We start from the raw sequence: 27,516 nt of genomic DNA, 5'->3' as shown, positions 1-27,516 counted from the left end.
TGAGCTCTCCATCTCTACCAACCTTTTGAAAACAGGTTGACATAATTAAGCTTTCTTAAGGATGTGTGATGATTCACACTGTAGCACTGGGCTCTTGCTCTTTTCTATTTCTTAGTTTAACATATGAGGTCCCTGCTGTGTGCTGAACAGGGGCTTTGACTGAACTGGTGACACTGATGGCTGCATCTCTTATTGTTCTCAGTTCTCCCTCCACTCCCCTCTCCCCCTAAAATACTAACAAGAGATGTATCTCTGTTTTGAGAAAGAACATAACCTCTTGTAAATGGCTGATTTTCACCAGCTAGTGCTGATTTAAACTAGAGTTATTCTCTTGTCTTTGTGTTCTCACTTCTTTCACTGAATGTTTATTGAACACCATCTCTTCATAATTTAGTATACTGTTGTCTACTACCTACTTGAAATTAAAATTCTGTGACTTATGAGGCTTAACCTCTGCCACCCAAATCCATTATATAGTTGAGATAGTGGGTATCATAAATAAAAGGAGACAAGCCAGCAATTCATTAACAAAATGTCTCTACTAGTTGGCAATAAAGAATTAAAAAATCTCCATGATTTGTAATCCTATTTAAAAGTAATTAATCTTACACCGCTGTAATACTGCTAAGCCCGCCAAATATTAGTTTTGGATATTAAGAAATCTTTGAATAGTGCATATCTACAAAATATGCAAAGCAGGGAGGCAGCATGAAAATCAAATGTGAATGATGAAATGTTGCCAGTATAGCTTTGATGGTAATGGTGCTGTCACATTGGCAGCTGTTCTTACATGTATGTAGTTAGGAAATCCTTGAATGATCACTGAGGAAAATTTCTCTCTGAGAGCACATACATCCAGTTTAAGTTTTGTTTGTGCTACAGGAGCTGCACATCACATTGTATACAGTGCATGAGAGACCATTTCCACAAGGTCCATTTTTCCAAGGCTTTGGTGAAATCACTTCCATGTTTTGTTATGTAGGAGGAGAAGATTAGCAATGATACCTCCCTTACTAGTCTTACTATCTCAGGGCAACCTATGCAAATACAGGACCAGGAAATTTCAGTCAGAAATTACAGAAGCAGAGAACGTGAATGAAATTCACTGTCTTTCAAGTTGGCCACTATCCTCAGAGGCATTTAGAGGTAATTAAAACTTGAAAATCCTGAGGGTACATGGGAGACATTTCTTTAGGAAGTAGGGCTAAGACAGGACAAGGAAACATTTTTGAAATGTAATTAAGAATTGTGCTATCACCTGTCTCTTTAGGGCACTATAGGAAACTTTTGTTGTGATCCAGTAACATCTCTCCTGAAGTAAAAGATGAGGCTGTTGTAAGCAGTGCAGAGGGAAAAATAAATTGACTATTTTAAAATTTGTTGAATCTCTAGCTTCTTCCCAAAGCAGATATGAGAATCATGTATATAGTTGAAAGAATATTGCTATTGAATTAATCTTAAAGAACCATATTTGTTGCAAACTGTTAGGCAGGGTTTGTAAAGAGAAATAATACCTTTTATTAAACAAACAATTTAGTTAGTAAAGCAGAGGCATTGAGGAGCTACCAAGAAGGATAAAATGAGTAAATTGAAAAGGCTTTTTGATTTGTTTCCCTTGCAGAAATATGTGCTACTCAGCTTATGCCACTGAGAGCCCTGAAATGCCAGCAGCTGGCAGCCTATTGCTCACAGAGAGATTTTGCTGCACAGCCTTTACTGGTGGATGTGGTTTTTAGCTGAATATATCAGATCCTGAAAGAAGAATATTAGCATAGGATATACAATTGGGCTGGTTTCATTCTGTTGGAAAACCTTTTTTTTTTTTCCTAGTTAGACACACCAAGCACTTCTTGTACATTTTAAGTTGCTTCTGTTCTAAGTTGTACAAACTCTAAGGGTGCAAAGTAGATGTTAGTGCTATTATGGGGATATCTAACTATGCACAGGGTGTACAAGGAAACAGCTAGGTTGGAAAGGTTGTTTGATTACCACAAAGATCTAAATTTGTGGAGATTTGGACTATTGTGCGTTTCTTCAGATCGTATCTTCCCTTTTGTTCCACAAGATAAAAACCTTCACAGATCTTTGTCAGGGGGATATGAGATGAACATATATTTTAGGTATCTCTATCTTATTTAAGCCCTCACTTGGAAGAAGGCTATCTGCTTACATGCAGGTCTGTCAGAACTAAAACAGGTATGATGGAGAGACAAGAGTATTTCTGCCTTTTCAAATTTTTAAAGGATTAAACAGGGAAGACAACTTGCTACTCAGCCAAGGATTACCTTTGCTATTCTCTCCCTCTGTGATATGAGTATTAGCTCTGCAGTAGGAGCTACAGAGGCTTTTGCAGGATAATTGAACAAAATTGAATTCATCTTTAAGAATTTCCTATTAGTGTGTTGGGATATTTTTTCTTTTGCTCTTAAGGCTCCTCTTTTCTGGGTCTGAATTAAATAGATTATATCACATCACAATTCCTTAACATTCTTTACATTTAAGAGTGAGGAAACATTATGAGTGAATTATGAGGGATGGATACAAACCACATCTTAGTGGGGAATGAAAAATAAAGGGAATTAATTGTGTTTGAACTGGTGGTGTTTTCATGCTGATTCATCATGCTGTTTTGACCCAAGATAGCTACAGAAATGCTGTTTTGTAGAGTATCCACAAGATAACTGCATAAGTAGCAATTTTTAATTCAATTTAAAAATAGTTCTTTGGCTAAGAAAGTGATAAAGAAACATAACTACTCAGATACAGTTGAAGAATTATAGCACTTTCCCCACACCCACACAAGTAATGAAACACTTTTTTGGGAACTTTTCCAGTCTGTATCTTGGCCAACAATTCACGAGTATACCAGACTTCCATTAAATTGATGAGGATTTAGAATTTCTATGCAAATAAGTGGGCCTTTTTGTAGATTCTGTGATTTTTATATACAAGGATCAGCTCTCTCTCCCTGCCTGTGTTGCTACACTCCAAGTATGAGTACTCATGCTTCTCCTTAGAATGTGTCAATCCCAAAAGTTCACTGGCTTCTTGAGTCCTCATCCTATGTCTAGGAATTGTGCAGATCTCAAATTTCCTCAGAGGAAGAATTTGGAACAAAATTAAAATAAAGATTTAGGCACTTGCAATAGAATCCAGATGTCTAAATTGTACCTACATCCCAAGCTGATAATATGACCTGAAAACTGTTAGCAATTTGCTAAACCTAATGATAGCAAGTAGTCCTGTGTAGCTTCCTATTTGTATGAAGACTTTTTCTGCCTCAGTTCCATGGATGGAAAAGGCAGCAGCCTGTTCTGCCAGCCTGGCTCAGATCATTCACAAAATCCATGTAGAATATGTATGCAGAAATAGCTAAGAAAAATTCCTCTCTGTAATATATTTTGGATCTAGAAAAAGCATAGACAGCCACCAGTAGTGCCACTCATGAGATTTTGTTTAATATATTTATATTCACACAGAAATAACTGAGAAATGAGGAAAAACCTAAAAGGAACTATAGGAAAAGTATGTGATGGAATTATTGCAGTTAAAGTCTATATTGCTGAAGAAAGTTTTGAGATCAGTAGGGGAGCTAATTGCTAAAAACAGCCATCCTCACAAGAGCCATTTTTTTTCATTGTTTAGCCTGTTAAACAACAGTACTCTTTTTGAGCCTATAAATAACTTGTCTAGCTTATGAAAAACACAGAATTGATAAACTAAACTAAAGTGAAAAAGAACAGATTTGGTTTTACTCCTTTCCATGTAGTTTTTCTAACGCAGTCTGTTTAAAGACTGTTCCTTAAGCTGATGTAGTTTCTTTTTTGCAGAGAATTTATTGCTGAACACTTATGCAATCTCCATTTCATTCTTTATGTGTAAAAAATATACAATATAAATTTTTGGTCCAAAATTCAGAGATGAAGAAGTTCAATTGGAAGTTGGATGCATTAAGCAGTATAAGGCAGTGCAATGTTTATCTGTTGCTGAGAACCCAATCCAAATAAATAAATTATCTGGGCGTGTTTGTTGCATTACCATGATCCCATTTCTTCAGTTGCCTTTCTGTGACATCCTTGGGTATTATTTCCTGTATCACAGGCACAGGAAAGAGATGCAGTACTTAGAGAGTAGCCAGATTTTAGCCACAGATATTGTTTTATTATATCTTTGCAGAGAAATCAAGCTTCATGAGCACACTGCCAGATGCACAATAAGCAGGTGGGAATTAACAAATAAAAGATATTTTATATAGCAGATGGACTATTTTGTGAAAACTTGACACAGAAAAAAAATTTTAACATCAAAACCAGTGGAAGTTCTGTCCTTTTGCAGAGGAAAAAGGCGTAAGATCTGAGGTTTGCTGGGTGTGACTTCTGTCTGCACAGTAGAAGCTGACAAAGTTTGGGAAGCTGAAAGATGCTCTAGAAGGAAAATCTATAGATTGGTTATTCTCTTGCTGTTCTGTACTGGATGCATTTAAGCAGTGTTACTGCAAGGGAGTCCCAAAGTGTGGAAAAGCAAGGTAACCCAGAGGTGGCAGTGCAGAGGGGACTGCAACTGGTGATTTTTCAAGGTGCATGAATGGGGACTTGTAGTTCAGTGAGTAGCAGGAGATTTGAGATTAAACCACATTTACCTGAATGCCTTTTCTTGAAACTGGATGTTGCATTTCCCCCCCACATTTGAAACTATCTTCTGTTTGCTCCTACCAGGGTTTAAGACTGGATGAGTTTTCAGAAGTGATTTTGGGGTCTCTAATTCTTGGGGGTTCATCCAGACATTTCAAAGGAGCCTGATAAGTCAGAGGTAAGGGAACATTAATTCACATTTTTGCCAAGCAGGGCACTCTGGAGACATGTAAAAAGTGATTTCTTTCCTATCAAGGTAACAAAAATAGTTTCTGTAAGTAAGGTTGGATTTGCTTCAAGATTCACAGCAAAAATGCAATTCTAGAAACACTCCTCTTTGTTTTTGAAGGGAGCTTTCAAAATATATCCAAATATAATTTAAAAAATGCAAATGCATATCATACTGGCATGATGTGTAGTGTAACCTGATTACACTGGTATCAAAATATATTTTCCTAGTATTTTTCTTGAACTGGATAAGTACCATAGAATGAAACATCAAAGCTTTTGTAGTTTTGTACACTGAAACAAGATTACTATATCAGTAGCAGCATGCCACATAAGAGTCTAGAAGAACAGAAATTAATCAGGGAATATTTTCACTTTCCTGAATTAATTTTCTCTGGAAATTATTTCTAAAACTCCCTGAAAATTATATAACGTATCTTATTCCTTTTAGTGAAACACAGTATTATATTTGATATTGTTGTTGAGTTTGAACTATTTAACTGGAAATATTTGTGGCAAATTTTGAAACTTGCTTCATCTGCAGTTGATAAGTACATATGGCACTGTCTGTCACCTTACAAACACCTCTTTTTTTTTCCCTCTCAATATATAACACACAGATCTGGTCCTTCCTCTGTGGACCAGAAAGTCTGAAGAAAACTGGTCACTGTAGGTCTTGTATGAAAATAAAGAGGTTGAGAAATAGTTGAGTCTACTGTCAGAAGAAAGACTGGGGAGCAAAATCACAGGTTCTGCTTTCTGCACGCCCAAAGCACAAGTACCATGAAACAGTGCTCACTGCAGTTCTGTTCTAATGGTCACTGCTGTCTGTAAGGTGAGGATAACTCCTTTCACCTGGAAAGCTTACAAGTTTTAGTTTTTCTTGTTGTACTGGATAGCTAAGTATTTCTGAAAGATTGAATAGTATATATATATATATTCCTATATATACTAAAAAGAGGCAAAAACCAGCTGAATTTTTTTAAACAATCTCCTACTGCAAATTTTTCATTTTCAAACATCCCAGGATTAAATATGTCATAGTGAAAATTTGTTTTTATTCTGTTTGAATAGAGCAAAATTAGAGAGTGAGCGTCATTGATTTTTCTTTTTGTACCTTGCTGTTTATTCAAGGCTTTGTATAGAAATCTAGATTATCTGCTACATCTGTGTGGTTCTGTACATATTAGCATGTATGCAAATCTGGTGGTGACTCACTTCTAACAATAAACATGGCTTTTGGGTAGTGCACAGACAAAAATGAATTCTCTAGTAGTGCAGAAGAGAGATGTGCATGGAAATCAAATCAGAACTGAGCATATTCTTTCTGTCTATCGTGGCCTTCGCTAGCAAATGGGAGGTAGCACAAGACACCACTGAAGGGGGTTTATTTCATCACTGATAGCTATTTCACTGCTAATTGTCATAATTGTTTAAAAACCAAACCAAAACACAAAGCCAAGAGGGATATTACAAAAATAACTTTTTTAAGTTAAGGAAAACTGGGGTGAAGTCTATTCTTAGAGGTACATTGTGTTGTGAAGAGAAAATTGGCAGCAGAGTTTTTTCCTGAGATATATCAAGGAAAAGGGTGGGATTTTGGTACAGTTAAACACTAAACCCAGTTTTTTTAGTTTGTAGAAGTTTAAAGTATAGCCACAAGGAAAGTCTGTAATCTGACAAAAATCCTTTTTTGTGTACAGTTCTTATTTTTCTTAAGGAGATTGTGGGAAGTGCAGGCAGACCCATATGAAAGGTAACATTTTTCTCACACTGGAAATTATTTGTCCTGAAGGGTGTGGCAGATTGAGGGCAAGCAGAGGCTTTCCACATATTAATAGTGGTGGAAAAACGGGTCAGGGACCAAGGGAGAATGGGCAGAGCTTGTTGTATCTCAGACATTCACCAAGCTGGGTAAAATCAGAACTTGCTTGCCTGCAAGAACACTATTTTTGAGGCAGACTTCTGTACAAATTTTTACTTTTGATTTTTTGGTTGAAAATTCTCCAGTCTTTTAGGAAGAGATTGTAATTGGAGATCCAGGCAAACACATCATGATGTCTCTTCCCAATAGCCTGGCATGGAGCTGTGCCACCTTCACTGCCACTGAATAATACTGATGTCCTTGGTGGCATTTGAATCATAAATTCTTGTCAACCATACAAGTATCTGTAACCAGAAATATGGCCTATTGCTGCTGCAAGTGAAATTGGGCCACCAATAAGGAGCTTTAAGTACCTTATTTATAAACTGTTTGCTTTTCAGGAGATGTGTTGGAGACTGGGGACAATGTATTTCAACATATGGTTTGCAGATCTCTAGAGAAGGGCACAAAAGGTAACTGTAAAAATTCCAAGTCTGTGCCAGGAGCATCTGTTCACTAGAGGACTGTTCCCATGTGAGAAAATACAGGAATTTTTAAATTAAAGAATAGTGCCCTAGAAGATTTACTCTGATAACAGGCGTTCATTCAGAAATTGTCAATCAGTGTAAATATGAGAAGGTAAAAATGGAAGGCATAAGTACAGATAACAGAGGTATATGCTATTATCTAAACTTATTGCAGAATTTACCACCTGTCATCTTGAATATAAGCCATGAAAAGATGTTGTGATTGTCATGAAATATTTCAGATATACAGTACAATTTGCCAGAATAATTTTCTGTAAGCAGTTCTCCATGTGGGTTGTTAAATTTTGTTTATTTTCTGTAGAAGTGGACATTTAGCAAATCGTTGAAATATTAAATCCCTGAGCAAAGAATTTCTTTCTGGTCATAAATTACTTGGAAATATTTATACCCATGACCCAAAAGAGCTGCTGAAAAGATGCAAAGCTTTCCTTTAATACTCTAATAAGATGTTTTGATGCTAAAAGTGGTACAGCTTTGGCTCAAAAGACTTAACTTTTGAATTGTTATGTAGTTATGTAGTACTGCAGTTTCCTTTTTACTCTAAATATCTGCATTTGAAGATCCACTTCTTATCACAAGCACTTTTAGCAACAATAGTGATTGTTGTGTCTCAAGAGTGTATTGTCCCATATGAAAAAGCTATTTTTGCAAAATGAATGTGGTCATTAACAGAACACAATATTTTTTTTTTTAAATAACAGAAAATAAAATAGCATTGTGGACCATTTGTCTATGAATTAAACAACACAAGAAGGATTTTAACATTACCAAAGCCTGTTATTTAACACAAAGCCTCTGCACTGCTACTGTTGAAATAAAGGGAGGACCTTGTCAAATTTCTCAAGCACCTGCAGCTTGTGGTGAGCTACCAGAGGTGCCCAGCTGTGGTCATTCAGCCCACACTGATGCCAACGTTCTGCTCCTAAATTTAAATGAATGTTTGAGGTTTTCTGCCTGGCAATGAAGCTGTTATCATTGGAAACTGTAGTCACAGAAATAAACCTTAGGTATTTTACTTTTTACCCACACAGAGTTGATGCCACCATATCTCAGAAGAACCTTAGAATTGCCAACTTGTTGCTGAGGAAAAAAGAAAAAAAGCAAAGGAAATATATACTCACTGAGAGGTGGGAAGGAGGGCTGCTTTCTGCTGATCCCACTCGTGTGGTGTAGCATCTGTAAAATGAATATAAAAGAGAGTTCTGTGATCCTTGATAATCTTCACATCCTGCTATCTATCATCAGCTGTGTTTCTGTTTTAGCATAAAGGTGTAATTCTAAATTCTGAGGCGCACAAAAAGGTGTTACCAAGGTATTGTGACACAATGTGAGGTATTGTGACCATGTGTTGAGCTGGAAAAATGGGTATTTGTGAAAAATCAATAGCTGAATCTGTTCTCAAACTTTGTCATTCTAGATAGAAACCCCAGGGGAAGAGAGCCAGCAACTAATTTCTTGACAAGAAAAAAGCAAGAGGTTAATTTTGTAGATTGGATGCACTATATTTTCATGCCTGTGAAGTTGGTGGTAGCAGTTTGTGTTGAAATGTGTTCTATATTTTAAAAATATTTAGTGTTGTAGATTTCACATGATTTTAAAAAGAGAGAAAAATACGAAGGATGTTGCTGATAAGAAGATAGAGTGTAGTGGAGATTTGTCGTAGGCAGGCCTGTGTTCATCTAGACAGAGAGGACACAGCGTCCTGGCAAACCTTTCCCCAGGTTTCTGTCCAGTGGTCTCTAAGCTTACTTGCAGCTGCCTTTAAAAGGCAGACCTGGTGACACCTTAGATGGGGAGGATGGACTCCTGGAGTTGGATTAAATGTTACTGGTGCAGGCTGGAAAAAGCCACCCGTGTGGAACCACAGCCTGGCAGGTCTGAGCAAGACCCAGGAGATGCAAAGGTCACTAGAGTGGAGGACTTGTCAGCTAGAAAGAGATTTTGTCCACTTGGCCATTGCTTTCTTCATTCCAAAGGCTGCTGGCAAAAGTGAATAAATATTATGACAAATGAACTACTAAATACTGAGGTTGGGAAAGGCTGAACACACAGTTTTACTGACTGCAGTTTGGGTTTTGCTGCAGTTACTTCTCATCACTATATCTTTCTCTCCTTTAACCTTCTCCTTCAGGTAAAGGGCACCTGGGGCTCTGTATTTATGGATTCTGAATGACTGCAAAGGGAAGAAATATTCATAAAATAATATTAAATTCCTGAAAATTTTCTATTTCCCATTTATATAGGAAAGCTCAACCTGACCAGTTTATTTATGGATACTAAATTCCAAAATATTACTAAATGAGACATTTTGTGAGGAAAATGAGAGCAAGCAGAAGAATTACACATGAAGGGAGAACTCGAGCCTGGGTGTTTAAGCATGCTGTAAGTGAATATGTTATTAAAATGAGTGCTAAGGAAATAAATGACATACTGTTGAGAAGTGTGGTAGCTACAGTAAACCTTACATTCATTGGCATGAAAGATGATAAGACATGATAACCTCATTCTGTACCACATACTGAGCAGAAAATATACTGCTAAAATATCAAGCCATTGCACAGAATCACTGTTTATATAAGTTACAGGGTAGGAATCACCTTATTAATGATAATAAGTGTCTGCTGGAAAGGACTGTGAGCAGCAGTTTTCTAAAAGGTTCTTGAATTGTAGACTCACAATTTGATCTAACCTTCTCTGCCTTCCTTCCCTGATAGCTTCCCCTCATGCTGTGCTCTCCCCAGCCCACAGCCTCTGTTCCAAACCTGAATATGATTTTTCCTGTGTTAAGACTTATTCATACTAGGAAGAGAGAAATTATTTTATGACTGTAGGGGAAGAAACTCCAGTGTGCATCTTTAAAAACAGCCAGATAAACACTATACAAGATGCTTTATCTATCCCAAAGTTTTTGAAAGAATATTCTTAATTAAACCTGCTTTAGACTTGGATTTTCCTGTGTATCTAAAACAGTTAATTGATATAGTTTGTTTTTTGTCTGGCCAAACTTGGGCAAACAAGTAAAGCTTGAGGCCAACATTTATAATTTTCACATACCTGATCCAGTGGAACACAGCAAAACTTTTCTGTGATTTAAAAAAAATCAGATCTGCCTTCAGGCCAATACAACTATGGACAAAGCCAAAAATGCCCAAGTAGGTTGGGTCTGTACTCAGATTCAGCTATAATGACTGTTCAAGTGTTCCTCAGGGCTCTTGCAAAATTACTGTCAAGGAGAAGCACAGAGGAGAATGTGGACTTGGTCTTTCCAGCGTTTTTCCTGTCTTCAGAGGGAGGAAAAAAAAGAGGGGGAGGAGGGAAGAAGTATTCTAGAGGGGGTTGTTCCTTAAGTGCTTTATCTGGAGATATTATGTTTAAACTGTTTGTATTCAAGGAAGGAAGAGAAAGGACGTAATATCAGCACACTGAAATAGCTATTCCCTGAGGATACTTTGTTTTAATATAGTGGTATTAGCAGTTTAGTGGGCTGTGGTTTTTCATTTCATTCATCACTTATACGATGGAAATTTCTGAAATGTTTAATTTAATTGTACTGAAGACATCAGTCATGATTTTCTAGTTAAAGTTGTGGGAGGCTTTCATTTCGAAACACTATTATAACTTTCAAAATAATTCCTTTTAAGCTGATGTTTAGTATCAATCCAAGCGTGACTCATGTAGTGAAGTTGGAGAAAATCACCTTAGCCATTTCTGCTTTATGGTAGTCATTGATTAAAAAACAAAAGACAGTTTTTCATAGCTCTGAAACTGAGCCTCCACACATTCTCTGACAATTCCCCTGGGTGTGAGGGACAAGAAGGTTGAGGTGGGGAGAACACAAAAGGAAAATGAGGATTTTCCAGCTCCTATCTGCAAAACATATTCTTTTCCATTTTTGTTTGTTCAGAAACTGCCTCTGTTGAAAAGAGTAGGGATTTCATCTGAGCTGTTGCTTCAAGAAACCAGATCTTTAAAGGGATCTTTAAGTCCCCTGTAACACTATCAAACAAATTTCAAGTCAAGCCTCATCCTTCCCCAGTAGCTTTCAGATTCTCTCTTCTCCTCAAGCTCCCTGACAGCACCACCTCCCTCCAGCCCCATCATTTACTCAGATTCATTTTCCCTTTTCAGAGTTACCCAGTTCTCCTCTAACATACAGAAGGCCATATGAGATAAAACCTCTTTCCTAGCTTTTTCCAAACTATTTTCCTGTACGTTCAATTGCTAATGAACATTGCATCACAACCAGACAGAAATAAACAGGAATGCAATTCCTCTTTAATTCTTTTTCTAGAAAAGAGTTTTTCCTATCTTAGTCTCCCAGATAGTATCAGAAGGTTAAATATCTTCTCTGCCCTCTCACAAAGAAGCCAGGCATGTTGTAATAACTTAATAAAATGAAATACTGCATCATACACATAAAGATAAAAATGAATGTAAGACCCCATGTAATTAGATACTCAGGTATGAAAGTTGTCATGATACAAATGCACTGCATTTGTTTCTATGGGTCTACAATATTTTGGGATGATAAAAAGGGTCTCAATGTGGAATAAGTTGAAATGTGAATTGTGATAGAAATAGTGTTTTCTGATATGAATCCCCTTATTGAAGATAGCAAAAAACTGCCGTCTTTGAAGAGGTTTCAATTTTCCTTCTTCTCTTTGATTGATAAAATGATTTAACAGCTATTCTGGATGATACCACAGGGTATGAACCTGTATTCACAAGCTTCTGCACTGGTGAAGCAGCTTGTGTGTGTACTATGATGATTTCATGAAGAAATTTTCAGTAAATTAAATATTTCTTAAAAAGCCTGAGAAGTCTTTCTCTAGGGAATATTCCTAAAATGTTACTAGCATGTATTGTAAATCATACTTTATTCTATGTTTTGATTAATATAACTTCTTACTTAGGAAGAAAAAGAAAAAATAAGAAAAACATTTTTACTCTCTTGTCGCTTCTTCCACAAAAATAAATATATCTGTGTTAAATAAAGGAGCTTGCAGATCTAGGAGGGGAGGTGAGTGTGTGAAAAGACAGAATTGGGTAGTATGTCCCTGATACAGTTACACATTTTCTTTCAGAAAAGCATGAAATTATTTTTTATTTTCCTCATCCTTCCACATTGTTGTACAGTGTAAAGAAAAATGATTCTTCCATTGTGTGACTTGCCCAGATTTGGAGAGGTTTGAAGTGTTACAGATTATCTATCAAGAAGTGGGGTGAAAAGCCCTTTTGAGCTCTGTATATAATTAATCTTGTTGCACTCAGCAAGCAAACCACACTTGTATACAGGAAACAAGTGGTGATGAAAGCTGGAGTTCAGACATTTTAAAAACATATAAAAATAGTAAGTCTTCCATTACAGAATGCAACTTAATTCTAAATAATTTGTGTCCAAAACCTTTCCAGTTTTGAAATGTATCTGGTTTCTAGGAGGCTGGTGAAGGATTAAACAGGCTGAAATCCACCTTCCTCCTTATATCTCCTACAATAATGTCACTGGTGATGGTAGAAAAGGAAAAATACATAAGTATAATTTTCTTCAAAGAGAGTTAATAAAAGCTTTTAGTCTATAATTTAGAATATTTACAAGGGTAATTGCAAAATATTGGGTGGGAAATACACATTATCTAACATTCAGGCAGTGCTGCAAGGTAAACACCAGCAACTGCATTTTGGGACTTTTCCTTCCAAGCAATGAATAGTTTGCAGTGGAAAATGAAAGGCTAAAGAACTGGTTTGTCATGGAGCTGAGAACAAGATGTGACAGGTGATAAATGCTTTGACAGGCATGCAGGGGGAGAATGAAAGGCAAAGGGTGAGGGCAGGTGAAAGAAATTTGCCAGGGTCTGAAAAGAAAGAGTAATATGGTTTCAGAATTACAAGCAAGGTAATAGAAGTTGAATGGAAAGATGTTACACATATTCTGGCAGTATGGGTGTTGTGTATTTCTTAGAAAGAGAACAGAATGCATCCCCCTACCCGTGTAAGATTAGTAGGCAAAAATGAAGAAGGAAAAATACAGAGCTAACAGAGAAAGAGGAATAAGAGAGCAAGAAGGTGAAATAAAAATGAGTGAAATAAAATGACAAAAAATGAGCTAAAATCAATGAGAAAAATATGAGGCTGTAAAGTTATACAATATGAAAGGAAGAAAGCCCAGGAAAGCACAGAGAAACTAAAACGTATGAGAGGAGAAAGCAACCTTCTACTATGCAAATTACATTCCTTTAGAATTATTTAATTTTGATTGACTTAATCCTCCCCCACTGCCAGGAAAGCCTACACTTCTTGAATTCATCAAAAATAACCCCCTACAATGATTTTGAGAAAAAGAAAAATCAAGTAAGAACATTTACTATGTAGAATAAATTAAATATGTGCCCACTATAGCAGTGGAAATGAAGGTCATCCTATTATAAAAAGAACTTAAGAAAATACATTTCATTAAGAAGAAATTAAGAAGAAAAAGGGGAATAATTTGAAGTGTCAACCTTAACGAGAAAAAGAAGAAGAAAGTAAGAAGGGAGAAGAAAAAGGGGAATTAAGAAGAAAAAGAGGAATAATGTAAAGTGTTAACCTCACTGAAAGCAAAACAAGTGTTTCATTCTCATGTTTTCAAATAGCAAAATTAACACATCACCCTTTCAATTATAACAATGTTGAAATTTTATCAAATGTGAAGCATAAGCATCTAGAAGAATAGGTATCAAAACATAAATTTAAGATCTTTTGTATTTGTTTATTCACCATCAGCTGAGAAGGATGAAGCAGAGCTTTCTAGGATTTCTAGCAATCAAGATGTGGAAACTGACCTCAGTGCCAAGACTTCTATAAACTCTGCTAATTCACAGCATAGGAAAGATGCAACATTTAACTAGATATAACATAGAATTAATCAAAGTATTTTTCTCTCCACTGAGTAGTGTTTTGATTTTGTTAGTTCTGCTGTCTCACTCTACCATGGCATGATATTTTGTTTAGGCTTTAAAGTGACCCAATTCATATTCTGAAAGGTTTCATATATGCATTGAAATTAGTAATTTTGAGCATTTCTGTTAAGGAGAAAAGTCTTTTACTGCCTCTGAAATATCCTCCTCTTCCCAGGAGATAAGCTGGCAGTGATCATGATGTGATTATGAGGCCAGTCTGTATTGCAGAAAGGTAAAGTACTTTTGTACAATAACTAACAAGGTAATTGTCACATTATGGACCATAGCTGTGCACTACAATGCTCATGTCCCCCGTTCAGGCCTTGCTATGCTTCTGTTCTTTTATTTCTGTCTCAATTACTGCAATATGTGGTGGGAATAGTATTTCCCTGATCAGTTTGTATGTTGGTATATCTTGTTTTATTTAAAAGGAAGTCTGAGGGACAAGGCAACTCTTGCATTGTGTAAACATATAATTGAAAAGAAAACAGTATTTGCTGGGTGTTTTGACACCGCCATAACAGAAAGAATAGATTTGGTATTTGTTTCAACTTGTTACATTTACATTTGAAGGAAAGGAAAAAAATTATCTAGATATATTACTATACTAGAGAGAATATTTTTCCATGCTGGATAGATTTTAGGAATGGCATTTTGCTCCTGTTCCTGTGAAGAGTCTTCTAATGTTGAGCTGAACCAAATAGAAAAAAATTATGAAAGATGATGAGAGAATCATAGCCAATGAAGAAAAGCCAGTAGATCAGCACAATTCTTCAGAATAAGTTATTATTGCAGGTGAAATACAGGATGGATTCTATAGATGTGGGTTTGCAAAGAAATCCTGCATGGACATACATATTGAAGACAGAAAGCTTCTATGCTAGAGAAACAGAGCAGCAAAGGAGGAAATATTGTTGTGTCTTTGGAATAAAGCAGTTTTATGCCTCTTAAAATACAACAATAGAAGAACTGACAGAATCTCATATTAAGCACAACTCCTAATCAAATGGTAAGTGATAACAAAATATCTTGTGGTTCCTGGCAGAAATAGCTGTAATACACATATGTATCATTTCCAGTATAATGTTTCTAGTCCTATTCCATTGCAATCCAATCTGCTTCATAAAAGCATGGTCAGACAATGAAAGATCTAATCTGATTCTGGAATCTGTTAGATCAAGACAGTGATATCTGAGACATAAATGTGGACTACTAACTAGAATGGAAGCTTATCTGCCTATAAAGTACATGGAGACCAGAAACAGAGGAATTACATGTATGCACAACATTGCATAAGTGATTGCTGATGTCACAATGCATTCAATTTATTATTGAATTGGCAAAAAGCTTCAAAATTATTTTAATTCTTTTAACTGTACAGTTTTCTATTGCTCTGTGACTTTGCCTACAGTGACGCTCTTTTACTCTTTATCTTTCTGCCATATAATGGAGCTAGGAGAGAAAGATTTAGGACACATGATCACAAATTGGACCATCCTGTTACTATTTTCTTTCTATTGTTTAAGTCAATGTAGCTGTTAAGCCTCAGGTTGTTTCCTGGATATTTCAAAAGGTGTGAGGACTAGACCCATCTGTCTATGTGATCATAGGAATTTTTTAGCCCTGTAGGATAAAAACTATTCTCTGTGGTCATTGTAATAGATTGATAGCAGAAAAGCCCAAAAACTGAATTGTCTCAGGAGCAGACCTATATAGTTATAATGGTTTTACATTAAATTGTTTATGACAATTTATTGTCATTAAATGATAACCATTTAGAGATACTGGGGAAGAATTCTATGTCACAGGGAATCAGATTTTTGTAAAGCAAAGGGAAAGGATTTGTTTATTCACCTTTTCCATTGTTGTACATCGTGTGTGGCAAATGGGAATTGTGTACAATGGCTGGTGAAAGGGGGGAATTCTTTACCCCCTCCCAGGTTTGACCAGAGCTCCAGAAAAAGGATGGGGTAATTTTTCCTCCCCAGAGCTGTATATGCCTCACACCTGAATGGGACTGCAGCAGAACCCCCAGTGGGGAAGAAGAGACACTGAAGAAATCATAAGAAACCAGCCTAGAGCAGGAATGTGCTCATGTGTTTATACACATACATTTAACAAAAAGGTTTACTCTGCCCTTCACCTTTTGCCATCTTTTTGGTCTCTGCTGTTTCCTTCGAGCTCTCCAAGCAAGGGTCTGTTTCCCACATATGTGATGCAGTAGAAAAGCACTCACATCACCCTTTTTTGCTGTATCAATTGGACAGCAGTGCCATATTCTTCCTTCTCAGTGTTTTCCACTCACCCAGCATCCTTGGAGTGGCAGCAGAACGTGAATGCTGTGTCTGCTATGCCTCTTGTAGGGCTGGAACAGCATCCTGCACCTCAGAGTTCTGCATGCAGCATCAGGCAGGGCTGAATGGAAAATGCCATGACCAATTTAGAAGAAATAAAGGCCATTCATCTGCCTTTGGGGAGTAACCCAGATATAGAGCTCACTGTGCTGGGTGTAACATGGAGAGATGCCCTGTCTGGCAGAACCATTGAGTCAAGAAATTCAGAGCAGGAAAAATACAGAATAGCACTGCCCTTCTTTTAAAAGTGAGAACCCAGGCACAGTTTCTTCTCCACCAAGATCAAAATGAACATCTGTGGCATGTGAAAGAAGCAAATCTCAGAATAACAAGTTTGAGACACTTCTTTCATGTGGGGGGTAGCTGAGACACATTAAATGGGCTTTTTAGGGACTCTGACTTAATTCTTTCCCAATAATAAAACCTCAAGGCGTTACTTACACTTGAATATGTTAAATTCAGCTGATTTACCTTAATATTTTTTATTAAAGTACTAGTTTAAGATTAAGCACTAAAAAGCATATTTTCCTCCTGAATTTGACACAATATTTTTGAAGTTCATGAATCTATTAAGCCCCGAACACTCTCTAGTGTATTAGACAACAGTAGTGATTTACATTATTTTGACGTTGCAAATGAGTTTTCAAGGGTAATGGATTTCATATAGAAAGATTAAAAGATAACATTCCTTCATTTGTGCCTGCTGACTTCTTTCCCCCTATCATACTACATTTAGCAAAATGAATAAGGCAGAAGCAATGCTGGTGTATTTTTATGCTAATTAACGTATTTTAATTTCAAATAGCATTTCTGAAGAAAAGATACACTCCAAAAAAAGTGATGCCAGGGCAAAACTAATGAATTTTCATTCTTTTCAGTATACTTATGCTTTCATGAATTCTTTTTGTTATATTCTGGTGCATGAGAATGCATCAGTAGGCACTCAGAATATGCAGCCCACAGATCTGATTTTTACAGAAATCCAGCTTAACGTTTTTAGCTATGTAATAAACTTCACCCTAAAAGTGTTATTTTTAGTGACCAGTTGGGTAATAGCTATAGGAGCACATACTTCAGTAAGGCAGATAAGGATTTTTTTGAAAACACCACATTGTAAATGACAAGAAGTCTTTGCGCACAAAGGATGTGTTTAGCTGTTTTGTACCTAAACTGGGCTATTCTTAGACAAATTTTAAGGGTAGGCCACTCTTGTCCCCAAAAGTCTGCAGCTGAGAGCTCACCCTTGCTGCAGTTGCGCTAATTAAAGCAGTGTGATGTGTACTTTAATTAGTTAAACTGAAGTTTCCTGCACTAATTCCTCTCTTCCGTATCTTGGAGCACCTTGGGAAACCCTTGGCTCCTGGGAGTGAGAATGGTTTTGGCCATGGTGCTATAAGTGAGAAATGTCCATGGTCTCTGCATGATGCCCATGGCTATGTTCTAATGCTGATGGTGAGGGGCACAAGAAGCAGCCCTGTTTAGCAGCACAGTCCATGGATTGCACTGCTCTGATCCCAGACAATTCCAACTAGAATTCTTAGTTCATGGCCCCTCCAGGCACAGATTCACTGGCAAAATACTGATCTGCTGTAATTTACTTGTGCATCCTGTCAAGAATAGAGCACAATAAGCCAGTCTGTCCTTCTTGGAACACTTGTCACAAAAGCAATATAAAGCCAATGACATGGTTGAACAGGATTGTTGATACTTATCAGAACAGATCAATAAATGATGTTTCTTTTACTTCCATAACTCTAGCTTACCCAAGTGCTTGTATAAAGCAAGAGCACTGGGGCTACTGCACTGCAGTAAAATCAACAATGCATTCCACAGAGCCAGGCAAATCTCATGTTTGTTCTGCTAAGTGAATAGACTGAGAAAACATGCTCCTCAAAAATATTTTAAATCACATTGCTATACTTCTTGTTTGTAACACTCCAGAACTTTCACTATATGAATAAACACTGGTAGCTCTTGAAACCAAAACATTATTCAGGAATTTGATTTGAAAGAATTTCTTTCACAAGTAACAAAACAAATCACACCAATTTTCTCTAAATCCTTCTGGAGGAAGTGAAAAAGAACAATTTGGGAAGCTAACAGTAACTGATAGGTAAGTTCCAGTTGAGCAGAAGCCAAAATTGAAACTAAAAATCTTAGATCTAAATAAAGGCATGTGATTGCATCTTAGAGAAAATTCCCATTGTCAGAAAGGAAATACAGAAACTTTCTATAATTGAAAGTAAATTCAAACTTAGGATGTTCTTACACAGCTATGCAGAGCCATAGTACTACTTTTGTAATTAGAAAAAGATACTTAGTTTAAAATACCCCAAATTAGGAAATATAAAAGTTTTCAACAGACCTAATTTTTTTTTCTGTGAAAAACTGACCCATTATAAGCATTTTTCTTGTCTGTAAAACTGTGTTTTCTTCTCCAGGTCTTCTTGAACTGGGACAGTGTTTACTTTGTTCAGTCAAACCTTGGACATTGAATAAATGTATTTTCTTTTTGATTAAGAGATGATAAAACCAATTATTTTAGTACTGAAATAATCTATTGGTATAAGTTTGCAGTTTGTTACTCCTGCCTGAAACATGAAGGAAAGAAAGACAGTTCATCATCTCAGCTTAGTGGCAGAGCTCTTCCTAATTGTTGAATAGATAAGAAGAATGAAGATGAGTGCTTGCTTGTTATAACCATCCACTCAATAGAAAAAGTGATAGACTTTGGGGAGTGAACATTCTTCTATACTCCAAGATTTCTTAAGGTAGCAAAATAAAATTTAGGTTTCAGAATTTCCTTAAAAGCCTAAATATGTTTTATGTGCATGAAGATTGAACAAATTCATAGAAATCACAGCCTGTTATGGCCAATGGGAGATTTCCTTCCGGAATAAAAGATCTTTTATATAGAATACTAACATTATAAATTTTAACATGAAAGACACATGAATTACAAGTTGGAAGTACTTGCAAAGAGAGGATTGAAAATTATGAAACGGAAAACTTAGCCAAAGATTTTGGTCTAGGGTAGAGTAAGTGAATAACTTTTAACAGTTAACCTCTGCCCTCTGTAGTAACTCTGTGTTATCCTTCCAGGTACCTGGGAATCACAAGACCCCTTACATACCCTGTGAGGCAGAATGGGAAGTGTATGGCCAAAATGATCCTGTGTGTCTGGCTTTTGTCTGCCTCTATCACCATACCCCCGCTCTTCGGCTGGGCCCAGAACGTCAACGATGAAAAGGTTTGCCTCATCAGTCAAGACTTTGGCTACACCATTTACTCCACAGCGGTTGCATTTTATATTCCAATGTCAGTGATGCTTTTCATGTACTATCAGATCTATAAAGCTGCCAGGAGGAGTGCTGCTAAACACAAGTTTTCTGGTTTTCCCCGTCTGGAAGAAATGGAAAGGATTTCTGTGAATGGACTTGTAAAACTGCACAAGGAATCTGAAGAATGTACTAATTTTTCACGACTCCTAAAGCATGACAAGAAAAACATTTCCATCTTTAAAAGAGAACAGAAAGCTGCCACCACCCTTGGGATTATTGTTGGGGCTTTCACAATCTGCTGGCTGCCCTTTTTCCTCCTCTCAACTGCAAGGCCCTTCATCTGTGGTACAGCGTGCAGCTGCATCCCCCTCTGGGTGGAGAGAACATTTCTGTGGCTGGGCTATGCAAACTCCCTCATTAACCCTTTTATCTATGCCTTCTTCAACCGGGACCTGAGGACAACCTATCGCAACCTGCTGCAGTGCAGATACAGGAACATCAACCGCAAACTCTCGGCCGCGGGCATGCACGAGGCTCTGAAGCTTGCAGAAAAGCCAGAATTTGTTCTGTAAGGTCGCTCATCCTCTACTGTGATCATTTGCTGTTTTATCACATTGGCTTTTCCCCCACAGGTTTGAAAGAAGCGTTGTAGGAAGAACCAGTTGAGCACTGTTACTGCAGTCAGCAGAAAACAAGGTAGAGCCCACCAGTCCTAATCAGCCTGGAAAAGCAAGACCATCACCTAAAGAATTTGGGTCTAAGAGGAATATAAGAAAGGATGGAAGTGAAATGTAGCACAGGATGTTTGAGCGGTTAGTGAGGAAAAAGCAAAGTTGGCCTAACCCATTTGTTTGGCCCAAAAATGTTTAGTAGGTATGAATGTTGGATGCACCTTGTGTCCCAGAGATTCTTTGCTGTAATAAAGACCTGAGAATGGTGAAAAGTTAATTTACTTCCACTTCAGTATTACAAAAATAAGTCAGTAAAGAAGAAGCTGAATCAAAGAACTTCTATTCCTTAGAAATATTCTTTATGATAAAACCCCATATGTTCATTAAACATTAATTTACTGGATTGCCTGGAAATGAACTATGTTGTGAAATTCAATATTGCCTTTGCACAGCAACTCTGGCACTGAAAGAATGTCACACTTCCAATGTGATTAAAAGAGTTTGAGTAAAGTCACATGGACCAGCATCTACTGCTGCATACAGCCCTGCAGCACAGTTAGCTGCAGTGCTGCTGTGCAAATCACACCAGGTAATCTTGTACCATATTTCTAACATAAAAATGTGTCTGATTACAGTTTATTTCAGGATCTGTCTGGTCTTTGTCCATCTCTTCATTCTTTAATTCTCTTGGCTTTCTCAGCTGAGCACTTCTCTAATCTAGATGGAGACTCTCTGTGCACAAGTAATTTCTGTGATGTATGGCTAGTCCTTGTTCCACTTCAGTAGTTAATTTACTGTCTATTTGAAAGCTCTTCTACTTTCTGGGACTTCTTTCTCTTCTGAAGTCAGTAAGGAAAAAAAAAAACCATGAGACCTTATGACTTCAGAGACACCTGGACTTTATCCTTGAAATCTGATTTTACTCATCACTTGTGCTTAAAGTGATTTAAAGCCTTGCCGTGTGTACAAATAAAGACAATTTACTTTTTCTGGTTCTAGCTTTTTCTACCATCATTGCAGTTTGTCCAAGCATGTGATCCTACTTCTGACTTTAGTAACAGATCTCTTCTGTCAGTATGGCAGGGCCAAATAGTATAACAATTTTTTATTAAAAATAATCTTATCAGTTATATTAATACATTACTAGTAATGTATTAATATAACATGCAGCAATTTTGTAAGATACTGTTATAATAAAATAATAATAAAACAACTCATAAGATCAAGATGAGTTCTTTGGCCCAAGTTTGCACTGCACACCGTATTCCAGCTGAAGCAGAGGGCAAGGGTACATTACTGAACAAAGACTTCAATCTTCAGAGCTTGATCTGCTTTTTCAGACATTGGGACACCAGTGAGGAGACATGTTCATTATCAAGTTGCCTCAGCATCAAATCCCTCTTTAGGCTAATTTCTGTCCCTGCTTTCTCAAGTCTGAAGGCAAAATGACTTCAATGAGCTCAGTGATGTTCATTTGGGCTGAGCAGGGGCAGTCAGTGCCAGAGCCCTTGTTCCAAGCTTACAGAGGTACTGCAGGCACTCGAGCCTCTCACTGGCACACAGCCAAGAGCTGGGTGATGTGCTGAGCCACATGTACTGAAACAGGCTACAGCAATTTTAGATGCATTCATACGCTGCAGTAGGGAGTACATTTTGGCCTCATTTTCACAACAGAATTGTAGAGTAAGAGGCTGTATTCCAGCAGCAAAACAGTTTTCTAAAGAAGCTTCCAATTGACTTGGGACAGTCCTATTTATTTTAAATGTTCCAATATTATGCACAGGGACAAGAAAAAAGTTGGGCCCAGAAGATCCACAACCTCTGGAGTATAGAGTTAACTCAAGCATATTTTCCATATTGAACATGAAATGATTGTTGTTTCTTTATTACTTATCAGAGTAGCTTTTGTTTGCTTGTTTCCAGCATAAATGAGAAGTTTTCAAGGCCCCCTGTAAGTTTTTTTCCTGTATAAGGACATCCATGGGAATATACAAATAGATGTATTTGGGAAGACTCCAAGTGGGACTATAAAACTCTGAAGGAGATTTTAGATTTCTGGACAGAAGTTTCAGCATTTTTATTCTGCAGGAAAGCCTGAGAATCTGTGTTTCCTCCAAATAAGATGATTTTTATTTTTATTTTTTTTTAAATGGAATATGTGTCTTGTGAGTCAGAAATTGACATTTACCCAGCTGTCACTAAAGGCAGTTGCTTTCCTCTGGGAAAACATCCTGCAGGAGTCCAGCTTTCCTCTACCATCTGTTTCAGGTAATGAGAGCCCAGGAAGGAATAAGAGTTGTTATGGTGTTTATACCAATCATGGAAGTTTTTTGAGACAAACATCCATATCTGATCTCTGGGTGTGTTTGGAAAGAAAAGAAAAACCAAAGAAAAAATACTCCAAAAACCAAACCACTACAAAGTTTCTTCATACACCCAAATCAAAATAGAGACAAATGGAACACCTTCTAGATGGAGCTGTATTTGAGGGGAAAAGTGAAGAAGCTGAGAAGATTAGAACAATGTTCCACTGCCCAAGCACACAAAGAAGTTGAGAAGAAGAGAAAGTTTGCAGACAGAATTCTAGTGGGAAAAGGCTTTAGGAAGAAGAAGAAGGACATAATTGTTTGGGTTTGTGAACAGGACATTTCTCTTTTTTAAAAGATAAATAATTAAATTGAACTGCATCACAATATCTAACTGCAGCAATAACATTTTTTTTCACTCAGATAATTCACTACGCTTGACAAGGGGGTGATACAAAAATGGGTGAATGAGAAGCCTATGTCAACAGGTGATGTAGCAAATCCAAGAAGAGACTGCACTCTTGGTCTGTGTGTTCCTCCACGTTTTTCCAGAGGAAAGCCAGAAGGGTGAATCAAGTAGATGGGGTTGTGAAAAAAATGGAAATAAAAGACTCCAGGAACCAGCCAGAGCACAGGCAGGCCAGCATAACACTGCCCAAGTGAAGAGGGAGAAAATGAGACTTGTACTCCCCCTGGCCTCTCAGCACAGCTTTTAAGAGGGAGACTGTCTGTGGTGGGAGCCTCATTGCTAACACTTTTCCCAGCTCCCACCACCTGCCAGCCTGCACATCTAATGCTGCAACACACTATTGGCACTTGCCAAACTCCTGTTTAGCAACAGCCTCACTGGGGAGTAATAGAAATAGCAGAGTAGTAAAACTGTGACTTGATGATAATATCTTATTATTATGCCTCTACTGCTTCACATTTCAATTTCATAAAAAGAAAACTTTTTTTTTCATGCTCTGTTCGGAGCTAGCACCACCTGCAGAAAGATGTGTCAAAGACTAGCAAATTAATCAATTACAAAGAGACAAAGAAGGGAATTATGTATCAAATTAATACTATAAATAATGCAGACAAAATCCACTTACTTTTGCCCGTGGTCCCTGGCAGGACAACAGATGTCCAGGCAGCCATTGGTCCAAAAAGTGCAGCATTATTTAAAGAACACTATGGAGTTAAGTTTTTTTATGACTGACCAAGATACTGCAGTTACACAACTGGAAGGTGTTGGAAGCAATGCCATTGGTTTTTTTACTTTCCCTACCTATTTAATTTTCATATTATTTTTCTGATCCTACAGGAAAAAACCCTTTTAGATTACAGCATTCTCAAAGAAAGTGCAAGATCAACGCATCATCAAATCCTCTTCACAGTTTGCTTAAGAAGTAATTCTTATCTTTTAAAATGTTTCTCAGGAAGACACAGAGAAAGAGAAAGGAGAAAATTAAGAGACTTGGGGAATGGTTTTAATATGCAAAATTATTAATATCCTGGAATAGAAGACACCTCTTATTTCAAATGCTGACGAGGTAGGGATTGTGAGGACTAGATTTTTTTTTCAAGAAAGGCTCAAGCAAGTAAATTTAAAAATAGCTTAAGAAAAATTGAATCAGAAGGGTAATCTTTAAAATTTGCAAGAAATACAAAATTAGGTCCCTCTTCATGGTTTTAAATTTTCTAATGTTGTTATCACCACTAAAGATTGGGTTCAGCATGAGTCTGAAGTGAATTACATTATTTATATCTACTTTCTAAACATGGGCCTGTCCTTCCCCACACCCAAATTCAGCTTCTCTGCTCTTTCACTGAATCCATTCTCACCAAGGGATAGTTCCAAAAGGACAGAATGGCTTTTATTTGCTGAAAACTGAAAAGATGCTTATGATTCCCAGATTCATTTCTCAGTGCTCCAAGCTGAAAACCCCCATTGAGCTACTTCTAAAGGATATTAATATATGATGATTGCTGAGGGTAATATTTTGATGATTTGTGTAACGTTGTGACTTTACTGATTGAAATTATAATTTGTCTTTTTTGCAATCTTTAACATAGAGCTAGTTGAGTTACTTCAGAAAAAAATGTGTTCAAATGTATCAAAGTTTGCAAAAGAGTTCATCCAGTTTTATAAACCAACATACCAGACTGAATAAATATTTTGCCTTTTGTTTTCTGTCTACTCAGTCAAAATCAAAGATATTTCATTAATTCAGTAGTTGTGTGGTCTTGCTAGTTCCAGGAAATTGTGTTTACAGTATACTTATTTTTACCTTTTGCAAGAGAAGAGAAAGCAAGCCACTGAAGTATACTTAGTTCAGCCCTTTAAAAAAATCTCCTTTGAAGCATGGAAAAATAGAAAAGAATGCATCTGGATACACTCATTATTGCCTCAGAAAACTTGGCATCTCTTGCTAAACTAACCAGGTCTGTGTAAAAACAACAGGGATGTCTCAGTCAAATCTACCATCCTGAAGGTGGTTGCAAGGAAAATACAAATTAGGCAAATTAACATTTACTTCCCAACAGTAGTGCAAAAGCTGACAAACCCATAAATTTTATTTCTGTCTTCAAAGAAAGCAGTAAATGCAGCAAGGGAAAATCATGCTAAGGACCTTTCACTTGTCATTACAAGAAAAAAAATAAATCAGAAGTTCAGCTAAGCACATAAATTTAATGCTGCAAAATAATTTTTTTTTAATATTAGTATAACCTTTCTGAAATAGTCTTCTATCAGCCCAGAAAAGAGAAAAACAACATTCTCTAGGGTAAATTGTATAAAACCCAGAATTTTATTCTGGCATTAAAAGAAAATCCACAGTTGCCTAAAGCATAGAATTTAAAATGTCTTTGTCTTTCCTTTATATCTAGTTTTGAACTTGGATATGATTATCAGCCTTCCTTTAATTTGGACAATTTTTCACCAGGATGTGTTTTCATGTAATAAAATATTTGAAATAAGTGAGAATGCAGGTTTGTCTGTAAAAATGCCTGCTCCTGAAACAACCAGAGACATGAATAATTCCATGGTTTGAAGAGGGAGGCTGTCACAAGACAAAAGAGTACCTTGCTGCAAGATTGGAGAGGGATGCCCTGAAACCCTGTTTTGTAACCTTGCAGGTGTTTGTGTTCAACATTTCAGCCTGGCTGCTGCACAAGAGTGGCTCTTCCCTTCACCCAGCTTGAGGGGAGAGGCAGGAATTTGATTATTCCATGCAAAGACTTTGCAGTAATTCTTTGTCTACAGCCAATTTTATGGAAGCAAGGCAGAATAATTCTTCATTACTGCCCTGGCTCCTTTCTCTCCCTCTCACATGTGGGGTCTCCGTGAGCACGAGGAGGTTTGTGCTGCCACCAGAGGTGGAAGGCTGCACCAAATGCAGGGCTCTCAATGAAGTCACCTCTATTTGGTGAAGGAATTTAGGGCTTTTGCTACTGAACTGTGTAAAACAGACAGAGAACTTCCTCAGTTCCCACAACAACCTGAAATACGATGAGTACAAAGGACTGAAAGCCCCCAGAATGCTCCACTTTCCCCCAGCTTCCTCATTTGTATGGGATTTTAGAGAATTATCTCAATAGACATGATCTAATTGCCTCTTGAGAAATGCTTCCATTTATTTCAGTGGGATATTTGGTCAGAGCTTTTAGTTGCTCCAGGATATCGCTCATCTAATTCATCCACTTTTTTAACAACAGGAGAAGTTCTGATTTCTCCAGGGAAAAAGAGTCATGACCAAATGTGCTTCGAAGCAGCCAGAAAAAGTCAAGCCAGACCAGGAAGAAGAAAAATGAAGAGTTGGCTTCTGAAGAACTGGATGGATTTATAAAATGTACTTCATCTTCCTTTGATGGGAGTGTGCTAAAAATATTCCATGAGCTCAATACATTGCATTAGATACATTTCTATTGGAAGTGCTCACATCTTGTTTGTTATGGAGGAAAATGCTGTTACATACAAATGAAAATAGTTTTCTGCCTGAGAAAGCCAAATAATTTCAGCAATAAGTTTGACAAGGGTGGGGGGAATGCCACTAAAACTCAAAGCCCTGTACAGATTTCCACCACATTTAACTATGTAGAAGAACATTTGCATGTTTACCATGCTTGTGGATCCCAGCATTGGTATTCATGTTCAGGGATTGTCAGTGATACTGAATGTATTTTGCTGTACTAAAAAAGAGAGGTTTTCAGGCAAATTCTGTCTCTGTGGATGCTTTCAGAGCTTGTGTTAAAGAGATGCTGTACACCTGCAATGGCATTGAGAATGACAACAATAAAAGCCAAATTTTTGTTAAAGATTTCTGTTGTATTAAGTAAATGTCTGTTACTTGTTGCATACATGTGGGTGGTTCTCCCAGACTTTTGTAAAAGCTGCTTTCAGTTATGCAGTGACAAAAGTTAAGGGACCAAATTAGAATGCACAGGTGTTACACCACAGCTAATTTACAAATATGATTGCTTTAATGTGATTTTCATGACCTGCCAATTTATAAATGTCTGTCATTTCAATTCAAATATGTATAAAAGGCTGGAGGATTTCCACAACACTTTGCTTTTTGTCTTACTGCCTAGCTAGAGAGAGAATTAAATTTTATTTTTGAAAATGTGTTTAAGAATTGTTATTCCTGCCAATGGTTTGTTATAATTAAAACAGATCCCTTTTGGCTTGACAAAAACTAAATAGGTGAGTATAAA

At 37.0% G+C, this 27,516-nt stretch overlaps 1 protein-coding gene across 6 annotated transcripts in view; it reads left to right on the top strand.

The window, feature by feature from the left end:
* Positions 1-27,119, top strand: part of HTR7 (5-hydroxytryptamine receptor 7) — a 29,604-nt gene extending 2,485 nt beyond the window's left edge. The window contains exons 2-4 of one of the 6 annotated variants that reach the window (XR_011681069.1): positions 19,663-20,409; positions 24,125-24,353; positions 26,518-27,119. Coding sequence is in view for 2 of the 6 variants with exons in the window: in XM_071439102.1 (XP_071295203.1) it covers positions 19,663-20,409; positions 24,125-24,140 (763 nt within the window). In the remaining 4 variants the exon portion in view is untranslated. Of the gene's footprint in view, positions 1-19,662; positions 21,102-24,124 lie in introns of all 6 variants that reach the window. The other 5 variants (XR_011681072.1, XR_011681071.1, XR_011681070.1 and 2 more) reach the window with 5 other exon arrangements.
* The last annotated feature ends 397 nt before the right edge of the window (positions 27,120-27,516 follow it).

The sequence above is a fragment of the Agelaius tricolor genome, unplaced genomic scaffold, assembly GCF_023055355.1.
Source record: "Agelaius tricolor isolate 1412-34295 unplaced genomic scaffold, bAgeTri1.0.p SCAF_13, whole genome shotgun sequence".
Classification (NCBI taxonomy): Eukaryota; Metazoa; Chordata; class Aves; order Passeriformes; family Icteridae; genus Agelaius; species Agelaius tricolor.
The sequence above is the reverse complement of the archived record's forward strand: the minus strand, read 5'-3'. Positions and strand labels throughout refer to the sequence as shown.